The sequence below is a fragment of the Musa acuminata genome, chromosome BXJ2-2, assembly GCF_036884655.1.
Source record: "Musa acuminata AAA Group cultivar baxijiao chromosome BXJ2-2, Cavendish_Baxijiao_AAA, whole genome shotgun sequence".
NCBI lineage: Eukaryota > Viridiplantae > Streptophyta > Magnoliopsida > Zingiberales > Musaceae > Musa > Musa acuminata.
This window is the reverse complement of record NC_088339.1, coordinates 16,848,350-16,859,525: the sequence shown is the minus strand read 5'-3', so window position 1 is coordinate 16,859,525 and position 11,176 is coordinate 16,848,350. Positions and strand designations below refer to the sequence as shown.

General features: G+C 34.9%; 1 protein-coding gene across 2 annotated transcripts; it reads right to left on the bottom strand.

The window, feature by feature from the left end:
• Nucleotides 1-1,756: 1,756 nt before the first annotated feature.
• LOC135605165 (chaperonin-like RBCX protein 1, chloroplastic) lies at nt 1,757-6,032 on the bottom strand. 2 transcript variants are annotated; one of them, XM_065094936.1, is made up of 6 exons: nt 5,748-6,032; nt 5,540-5,634; nt 4,166-4,256; nt 2,246-2,262; nt 2,108-2,170; nt 1,757-2,037 (listed from the first exon to the last, which is right to left on the bottom strand). In XM_065094936.1, the coding sequence occupies exons 1-6, from the start codon at nt 5,926-5,928 to the stop codon at nt 1,963-1,965; spliced, it is 522 nt and encodes a 173-aa protein (XP_064951008.1). In that variant the 5' UTR covers nt 5,929-6,032; the 3' UTR covers nt 1,757-1,962. The 2 variants fall into 2 exon arrangements, with proteins under 2 accessions (XP_064951008.1, XP_064951007.1); XM_065094935.1 differs by having other exon boundaries at nt 4,139-4,256; nt 5,748-6,030.
• Between the last annotated feature and the right edge of the window lie 5,144 nt (nt 6,033-11,176).

Here is an 11,176-nt window from a genome sequence, read left to right as displayed (position 1 = left end):
TTGCACGAAGGGTTGGCCATTACTCTAAATGTCAATCTCAGATACCCGCTCCTCCAAGCAACTCCTTTTTCCCCAAATGGTCGCGCGTGTGCTGACTACCCTCAACGCAGCCCCGTTAGGTCCCCTATGTTTGCATGCCAAGTGTTTCTATGAGTGATTATCCCGCTCTGATACCATTTGTCATGGACTTAGCTAGTTTCGCCTAAGTCGTGCGGCACCCTTGCGTGTCCGTCCACAAAGGTCAGCCTCCCATGGTCCCTTAGGATCCACAAAAGAGAAAACGGGCTAGAGAAAACGCCTCACTCGGGATCCACAAGCAAACATTTCAGGAAACACTTTATAGACAACGCAAATTATAAACAGACTTTACAAGCTCTGAATAATTGCATAACAAAGGGTCAAAATTGTCCACTACAGACCGAGCTATCTCTCACAAGTGTCTACATGACACGACCTTTATTTACAAGCTGAAAAAGGCCACCAAACCCAACTAAAATGGGGCTGTTAAGCCTTCAACCTTTCCTTTATATGCTGTGCAAAGTATGAACATACCAAAAGACATGGACATATATAACCATTACATCAAACATCCTGTTTAGAAGTTTGTCCGTGACAAACTGGGCCCGAAGTTGGGCTGGTTTGGGCCGGATTCAAGGCTCAACCAGGGTGCTAAAACCTTGGCCAGCGATGGCACCGCTAGGGCCGGTGGTGGCACCGCTTGGGGAACAACACCCTAGGAAACCTGGGCGGTGGTACCGCCCAGTACTAGATCCTGCGATAGTAGTACCGCTCAAGAACGACGGTGGTACCGCTAGTACCTAGGAAACCTGGGATGAGACCATTTTAGGCTCCAAGTTTGAATCAACTTGAAGCCTATAAATACCCCTCTCATCCCTAGTTAACACACACAAGCACAAAGAGTTTTAAAGTGAGAAAACACTGTAGAAATCACTTGAGAAATCCCTCCTCTAGATCTAATTTTAGAATTCTGTTTAGACAGGAATATGTGTGCTTGCAAGGATTGTCTCCTAAACCCGATAAAAGGAGAAGAGGGGTGTAAGAAGGAGGTTGATCTTCGCCTATTAAAGGAAGATCGATAGTGTATGTCGGTGGCTTCGACGGAAGAGTAATCGACAGAGTGGATGTAGGTCACGATGACTGAACCACTATAAATCGATTTGCCTTTTCTTTTGTACAATTTATCTTACTGCAAACCTCCTTACTTGCTTACTGCTTTCAATACGTTTACAAATACGCTTTCAAGTTGAGCAAGTTTCCGAAATCAATTTTATCGCATGAAACGAAAAGGGTTTTAGAACCGACGTGATCTATATATATAAACTTCTTTATTCATAAATATAAAATTCTTTTCACATGATAAAATAATCTTTTCAGCAAAAAATTTTCAAACTTAGGATGCTTTTTGAGAAATTCTCAAACTTAAAAGACTTTTTCTAAAAATTTTGAATCGATTTAAATTTATATGATTTGTTTTAAAATTTGTTGAACCAAACCTATTTAAAAATCCAAGAAAAAGAAATCATTAAAAAAGGAGAAATGAAGCTTTTTATTTTTTATTTTTGAGAGGCAAAATTGGAAAGCCAAATGAATAGTTTCTTTGGGCATAAACGAAAACTATAATATTGTTTGAATAAAAGTAAAAGCCTACCAAGAATTAGCCTATCTAGAAAGGACACTTTGTCAGATAGTGGGATCATAACCCATCTTCACCACCTACACTTTGGAAAACAAAAAATAAAAAATTACCATGCTTCATTACATTCTAATAGAACTTTAGTTTGGCATTTAACATAATCCAATCTTTTTGAATCATTTTCTTATGATATCTACGTATAACTAATGTACAAGTATTTTTAAATGCCACAATTCATAAGGCTTATGTCATGTAGCATGCCATGCCATGTTGATGTTTTGGGAAGGAGTAACTTGCATCTCAAAAATTTACTGCTCATTTTCTAGGTGACTTGTTTCTGTCACATATTCCCTCATGAGCCTAGTGTTAGACTCATCAACCATCTGCAACAGTAAATCAACAGATAACCAAAAATTCAGTCTTGAGAGAATCTCTTTGCAATTCCATACTAACCTTAAAAGCTAACTTCTTTAAGTTGTCCCACTCGAAATCTTTTTTCGAATATGCCGATCGAACCTGCACAAAATTCGTTGTTGTAATCTAACACAGCAACAACTTAGTGAATGCAAGCTCAAGATATCGAGTACTCACCTCTAAAATACGAAGAGCTGTCACCAAAGGGAAAAAAAAAGCATATTAGTACCATATTATTGACAGGACATTACATGATGATGATCTTTTTAATAGAGGGAAATGGATATGAAAAACTTAAAGTTTTGAAGACAGATGTGCACTAATCTCATTAATTCTGTTATTTTTCTGCTTTTATGGACTTTCAAATCAATAGGTAGAGAATTAGATGTTATTTTCTTCAGTTACTATATAAATTGGAGTGCACTAATTTCTTGCTGGTTAAAAGGCAAAGAAAAAGTAGAAGTTTAATGTGAAATACATACCAATATAAACTCTACCATTATAGTAGTATATTCTGATCAAGGCTTGTTAATATGGACAATGAAGTTGTTATAATATATACCAAGGGATCAAATCTCGACCGTATCATCAAGTTGAACTTTACCAATCCAATAGTCAACCAGAATGCAGACCAAGCAATTATATTTGATATGGGGAGGTACCAGTATCTTTATTATTGTTTTTCTTCTCTTTCTCCCCTGCATCTCACTTCTCCAGTTTTCTTCACAGGGAACTTCTTCCATTCTAAACTCTTTTATCTGACAATTTCAATCTCACATCTTCATCTTTCTCATATCTAAATTTAGGTTTTAGAATATCAAGCTTCAATCTCAAGAAATCATCCTCATCTTTTATTCTAAGCACGGTGAATCCGAAAGAAATTAAAATTTTCACTTAGGTTTCATTGAAGCAAGCTTTTCTTTGTTCTTTCTCATGATTTCATTCTTAGATTTCATCTTCTTTGTAGATCTATAAATCAACATTAACTAATATCTTTACAATGTACATCTTGAGTTTAAATTGGGTCCAAGCCAATATATGTGAGTGTGGCTCAGATCCATGCATATCATATAAATAAATCCATGATGTTCAGATCACATTTTGAGCAGGCCAATACTCATGCAAATCTGACCTAAATCTATATGGACCTGACCAGCATCCATGCAAATTTAAAGCTCCATTAGGACTAGATTAGAATCCACACAAATCCGACCTAGACATGCATGAATATGGACTAAATTCATACTTATTGGACTTACGTATGCAAAGATCTAGTTACATAATCTCTTCTATTATACACACAGATCTAGTCACATAAATGGAGCTAAATACATGTAAGAATTTTAACCAATAAATTTAAATAGATAAGAAAACTCCATACTGGAAATTTCATCTGAATATACATTTTGGAACTTTTACAATATCACCTGAAGCTCATAGTTTCCTATCACAACCAATTTATTCTTCCAAAGCCTTTTCAGACCTTCCATTTGATAAAAGCAACTCTAAAAGATGCTAGTGGTTATAGGCTTTTGTATCAGTGGAAAAATAATATACAAATATTCAAATACATAACTCCTGTAGAGTTGACTGTGCACAAATACCATGATGAACAATCATGGCTTAACAAGTATACGTCAGATGCTCCCTAACTCGGTCAACTAATTCCTACCACTTAATCATTTTCCTTGTCATGTAACATTACAGTAGATTATGAATTGTTTCCATATATCACATAGTGCACTGAGAACGAGTATTCTGCACCAAATTTTTTTTTCACCAATCGCTACATGTGTGGATCTTCATAGACTTCATACATATTTTCTGTTAATCAGCATAGTTATCCACAAAAAGAAATCCTCTGAAACTGATTCAGCAACTTGCATGTGTTGATAAATTTTATCCTCTAAAATTAACATGATTTGAACAAATACAACTTATAATTGAAACTTATATTGCTTGGTGCAACGTAAACTTTTCTTTCCCTATTTTTATCTTAGTGACTAATTTTTTGTCAGTTTACAGTAGCTTTTGCAAGTAGAATCACTAAGAAAATGACAATATTCACACCTAAACTCTTATGCCTTGGAGACTCACGCATCAACCTTCTACAGAACATGTCCCCATCATTCAAAGAGTTGTGGCTGATAAACTCCGTCAACTCCTGATATGCCTCAGGATTATAGCTCTGTTCACAATTAAAGAGATAATTAAGATAGGTGAAAGCAACTACAAAGTTCTTATTCGAGATAGAAACAAACTACAAGTTGGAGACAGATTCTAGCCAAGCCTCGTATGAAGATATGGGAACACCACTCGGTTTATTATTAAGACAAGATGGAGAAAGGTAATCATATTGACATCATGATGTCTAAGTATAAGAAACAATTAGAGATGCTGAATGGAAAAGGATACAATTCGATTTAGACAACCTAGTCTATGTTTGATAGGACTTAATATTCTCAAGTTGAAGTCAATTTTTGTTCGACACAGAAAAACTTGTCATATTCTATAGGAGCCGCATAAGGATCCAGATTTGAGTCCTTTGCCTAAATTTATCTCTGGATAACAGTTAGGAATCTAATAAAAGTACAAAATATCATAATTGGAATGAATATTTAATGTTACTTGGTTTCATAGCTTATCAGTGTCATGCTGATAAATCTTGGTACCAGATTTATGACAAAAGAAAGGTGAAACTCATGCTCTCATATATGATCATTCCTCCAGCACCACCTACTCCATCATAAGAATGATTGCTCGTATAACACATCGATACCAACTTGATGTTGTAAGAAAGATGTGACACTGTGATAGCAGTAGGGGAATTCAAGTTCTAGTAAAGGGTAACTCAGAATGGAAGGACCTAAAATTGACGTATAGATACATCCACCAAGGTTGAAGTCTAGGCAATAATTTCTGAGGACATAAAAATAAAACCTTTGCTCCAAAACCAAGAAGTTATAAATTAACCTATTAAATACATATCTGTGCTCCCCAATTCAGAATAGAAAGAAACACCAAGAAAAAATTAGTAAAAAAGGGAAAAATAACAATAGAAAACTGATCAGAACACATGAGAAGTATAACCTAGAGGTAACAAAACATTTCCGTTGAATTGATTGTCCACACAAAGTCTAGGCTACAACTTCAGATTAGATTGGTACAACTAGTAAGCAGATATGTAATTGAGCAAGCACAAGTCAACCAATCGATGAGTAACTGTTTGACAGAGCAATCCTGTGATTTCTACCATCGAGAAAAATCGCAATAGACTAACAGAAAAAGAAGAACAGGACCAAGTACATCAGGTAGCAAGCATCTGTGACTACTTTTGATTTTATTGAGTAGATGAAAATGAAGTAATTGATTTTCTTATTTCATAGGACAGATAAAATTTGTCTGCAGGCGGACGGTGTCTTTCACATACAGTATTTAGTATTAAAGGCGAAAAAATAGAGAGAAAACAACCTCGAGCTGAGCCAGAACAATCTTAACGGCGGCGTAAGTGAAGAAATCCTGGAGATTTCTTGCGGCCTTTGATTCCGGCGAAGCCCCCCCAAATCCTACAGACCGTAGTCCAACCCATCAAATTATGCCGGAAGAATCGCTGAAAGCAAATCAAAGGAAAACGAGGAGGAAAGAAACATAAAAGAAAGACAGAGAGACGGAAGATTACCAGGGACGTACATCTTGTGGCAACGGAGGGCATGGAAGCCACGAAACCTCACCGGTCTCTTGTTTGGCGGAGAGTAATAGTAGTGGAACCGGAAGCGGCATTTGCCGGTCAAAACGGAGGAGGAGGAGGAGGAGAAGAAGGAGGGTGGCAGGTTGGAAATGCCTAAACAACAGCACTTCATCTTTCCTCCGTAGTGTGCACCTCGAGAGAGGGGTTTGGGGTCGAGGATAAAAGGGTAATGGAGAGCATGGCCGGAGGCAGGACGACCGCACGCTTCAAGACCAGGTGAGTGAGTGAGTATAAAACCCGATGGAGATGGTATGGGGATTCAAATCATACGTCATGATGTTAACGGAGCGGGTAATAATACGTCATGTTAACGGATTTAAATGTGTGGGAGGATTGCACGCACTAATTGGATTTAGGTAATAATTAGACGCTGCAAATTATCTTATTATAGTTTGCTTGCAATTAACTGTGTTATCCGTTGGATTAACGTAGGAACGAAAGAAGCACAGTTCGATCGTGGTGGATGCCAGTCGTCGTCATTCCGAAACCAGGGAATCTTTCGTATTGTTGTTGGCCGTGGTTAGTGTCAGTTTTGGAGGTTTGATATCTCCGAGAAATAAATTAATTTTTCGATTATCCTTTTTTTTCATTAAAACAGAAAATAAAATTACTGCTGACTGTCAGAAACAACCGTTGGATTGCTCATCATCAAAACACAAAACACAAAGCCGAAAGGGCATCTTAAAAAAAAACTCAACCTGCCATTCTTTGTAATTAACGAGCAAAAAAATTACAATTGGACCCCGTGTCTAGTCAGTCAGTCAGCTCGTCTGATTACCCTTGTTTTGTTTTATATAAATATATGAAAGAATTTAACATGAGAAAACTCAAATATATTTTTTAAATAAAAAATAAATTTTTTTTGATAGTTCGTTAAAGAGGATAGTAACTATTTCTTAGCTAATCATAATTCGATATTTTTCTCCTCAACTCTCTCCCCAAAACTCTCTCTCTAAAACCCTCTCCCCAAAACTCTCTCTCTAAAAAAATCTATGAAAGGATAGGAAGAAAGAAAAAAGGATCTACTCCTTGCATATTTCACGGTGATCTTGGATTAAAGACGGTGCTTATCTGTTTATCTTGGATTAAAGACAATACTTAGCAGATCAAATAGGATCTCTGAACATATGACATCAAAAGGTACACATCGTAATAATTAGATCTATGCATTTGAATAGAAGTTATTTCTACATTTCAGAATAGCATAATTACAGATTTTTTTGTTTACAATTGGTATCAGAGCCAAGTTTTTGAAATCAAATGCATTAGATCTGTTAATTTATTTATGATGCATGAATTACCTTTATCCTCTAAGAATTGCTAAGAAGCAATGGTCACCGTTAACCTCACTACGAATCTGCGACTACGTTAGGCAGCGTGCACACCGCAACGCATGCAGCCACCGTACGCGAGCATCACAGTGCCCATGCGACGGCAGGCCTCACGCGGGTGGAACCCATCCATGCGGCGGTCGCACGCAGGCAGAGAGCCCCGGCGGCGGTCGTGCACGGGGGAAGGCAGCACGTGAGTAGTGGCGGCCTCGCGGCGGCAACGCCGTGGTGGCAGCGGCTGCATGCAGGCTAGAACTGCTGTAGGCGATCGCGCATAGGCAACCGTGCCATAGGCAACAGCGACAGCGCTGCACGTGCAGGCGACGACGGCGAGGCAGATTAGGGTTTTTGGCATAATTATGGTTTTGCCCTCGAGGCTAAGGTTTTACAAAATTATAGTTTTGCCCTTTGTAAATTTTGTAATTTCAGTTTATGTTTGTCAATATATTTATGGTTTTACCCTCGAGTCTAATTTCTGTCAAATTACAGTTCTAGCATTCATAAATCGCATATTTTTGATTATTTGATTAGATTTAATTTTGATTAAAAAAATATAAATTATGGTTTACTTTATAGTTTTCTCATATGAATAATGGATTATACATGTGATAAATAAAATTAAATCCAATTATTATTTTTGAAATTTTATCTACTTATTCACATGTATATATATAAAATTATGAAATAATGTATACCTTTCACATGAATGCATGATTTATATGAATTATTGATTATATATGTGGTAAATAAAATTAAAAAAATATAATTATTGTTTTTAAAATTTTATTTACTTATTCAGATGTATATATATGAAATTATGAAATAATGTTTACCTTTCACATGAAAGCATGATTTATATGTTATTATGATTATCATATGAGTTTTCTAACTGATTAATGTTCAATAATTATTATAATTGTTATTTTATTATTGAACTACTTAGCATTAATGTTCAATAATTATTATTGTTATTTATTATTGAACTGCTTAGTATTAATGTTCAATAATTATTATTATTATTTTATTATTGAATTACTTAGCATTAATGTTTAATAATTATTATGATTATTTTATTATTGAACTGCTTAGCAAAAATTAAAGAAATTGGTGAATATTATTTATAATTTATCTCCCTAAGTTTTATCTAACTAGTAGTTGCCAAAGTGGCCTAGGATGATAGACTTTTGTGATATGAATTATAATAAAAGTTTTATCATTTATAAGATATTTTATATTTTATTTTATATTATTGCATTAATCTTATAGTCACCAAAGTGACCTGGACTAATGACTTATAAAATAATATTAAGGAATTAGTCCTAAATGATATTAAGAAAATAATATTCATAATGACACATATAATTATGAGATTTAGATAATCCCAAAGGAGAATCTAATTCAAATAATTATGTGATGGGATAGGATGATATTGTTTTTTGATATCTTTGTAGTTTAGGGTTGTATACCCAAAGGTAACAACACTATTCCACAAGGATGGTATAGATGATATCAATAGTTCTTGAGTGAATACTAGATATGTCAATATTTCACCCAAAGGTGTAATATAGATGATATCAATAGTTCATCAATTTTTTACAAACTCATCAATAGTTCATCAATATTGCATTAGTCTTATAGCCACTAAAGTGACCTACTGATAAGCCATTGGCTGCTAGTAAAGACTTCATTACCGATTGTAACTAGCGTAAAGGAATATTTAAAGGTTATTGAAGATAGATTTAAATCTGCTGATAAGTCATTGGCTGGCACGTTAATGAAAGAACTAACTATGGCTCAATATGATAGTACTCGAGGAATTCAGGATCACATCTTCAATATGGCAGACAAAGCTGCAAAACTTAAAACATTAGGCATGAATGTTGATGAGTCTTTCCTCGTGTAATTTATTCTCAATTCTCTTCCTTCTTAGTTTGGCCCATTCAAGATTCACTACAATACAAATAAGGATAAGTGGGACTTGAATGAGTTGACTAGCATATGTATTCAGGAAGAATTGAGATTAAGATAGGAAAGTTCATATAATGTCATGGCTACTACTCAAAGAGCTAGTAATAATAAAAGAAAATTGAAGCATTATCAATCAAAGAAACTTGTCGGGTTTGGAAATGTTAAATGGACTAATGAAAAGAAAGTCTTTACTGTAAAGTACTTTTTTTGTGGCAAGAAAGGACACATGAAGAAGGATTACATTAAACATAAGACTTGGTTCGAAAAGAAAGGTATTAACTCGACATTTGTATGTTTTGAATCAAACATTACAGAAGTTCCTCCTAACACTTGGTGGATTGATTCTGGTGCTTTAACTCATGTTATAAATAACATGCAGGGATTTCTTTCAATTCGAAAACCAAAAGAAATGAAAGATTCATCATTATGGGAAATCGTCTTAAAGCAAAAGTGATATCAATGGGAACTTATCGTCTACGCTTAGAGACGGGTCACTTGATGGATCTTGTTGACACATGTTATGTCCAAACAATTTCTAGAAATTTAGTTTCTCTTTCTAGAATTGATGAGTTAGGATATTATCTTTCTTTTGGCAGTAGCAAACTTAGCCTGTTTTATGATTCAATAAAAGTTGGTTCTGGAATTCTGTATGATGGTTTGTACAGAATTAATTTGGATCTTGAGTTTACAAAGACATTAAGGACTCTACAATCAAGTGTTAGATTAAAATGTAATTTTAATAATGAAAGATCTTCTATATTGTGGCATAGATGATTGAGGCATATCTCCAAGGAAAAAATTGAAAGATTAGTGAAGTATAATATTTTGGAACATTTAGACTTCACTGATTTTGATGTTTGTATAGATTGCATTAAGGGAAAGCAAACTAAACATATAAAGAAAAATACTACAAGAAGTAAAGAACTCCTTGAGATTATTCATACTGATATTTGCGGACCATTTCATATTCCTTGTTTTAGTGGAGAAAAATATTTCATCATATTTATAGATGATCTGTCCAGATATAGCTATGTTTATCTAATATATAAAAAGTCTCAAACAGTTGATACTCTTGAAATATACATAAATGAGATTGAGAGACAATTAGATAGAAAAGTTAAAATTATCAGATCTGATAGAGGTGATGAATTTTATGACAGATATGATGGATCTTGTCAGAATATTTGTTTTTTTGCTAGATTCCTAGAACAACGGGGTATTTGTGCTCAATATGCATTATCGGGTGTGCCACAACAGAACAGTGTTGCTGAAAGGTGAAATCGTAGTCTGATGGACATAGTTAGGAGCATGATGAGTTATTCTACTATACTTGAGTCGATGTGGGGTGAAGCTCTTAGGACAACTATGTACATCTTGAACAAGGTTCCTACTAAATCAATTTCATCGACTTCATTTGAGTTATTGACGGGTAGGAAGCCCAGTCTAAGACATTTACATATTTGGGGGTGTTCTGCAGAGATAAGAGTATTCAATCCACATGAAAAGAAATAGGATCCAAGAACTATTTCAGGATATTTTATTGGTTATCCAGAAAAATCCAAGGGATACATATTTTATTGCCTTAATAGAATAGTAGAAACCGTATGAGTGAAAAATGGCGAAATCAGTGGGAGTGAAAAATCTCGAAGGATTAATTTTGATATCGAGGAGATTCAGGTTAATTCTCCTATATCATCCCCTATTCTAGAAATTGTTGTTCCTCAAATCAATGAGAGTAATGATGAGGGTGAACAACAAAATAACATTGAAGAACTCTCACATGATGTTGATGTCGCCGCTGATGATCTTGTAGAACAATCACAATTGGCAGATTTGAGAAGATCTCAAAGGAAAAGGAAACATGTCATTTCTGATGATTATGTGGTATATCTACAAGAATCATATTATGATATAGGAATAAAAAGAGACCCCTTTTCATTTTCATAAGCCATAGAAAGTAACGATTCTGAAAAATGGTACGATGCAATGAAAGAAGAGTTAAAATCAATGGTCCAGAATGGTGTTTGGGATCTCGTTGAATTGTCCAATGATTGTAAAAGA

Coding starts and splice junctions, on each gene's coding strand:
- LOC135605165 (XM_065094935.1), bottom strand. CDS start 5,928: ATGAAGTGCTGTTGTTTAGGCATTTCCAACCTGCCACCCTCCTTCTTC. Junction 5,635..5,747: donor CCACAAGATGTACGTCCCTG/GTAATCTTCCGT, acceptor TACGGTCTGTAG/GATTTGGGGGGGCTTCGCCG. Junction 2,038..2,107: donor TAAAGAAGTTAGCTTTTAAG/GTTAGTATGGAA, acceptor TTACTGTTGCAG/ATGGTTGATGAGTCTAACAC.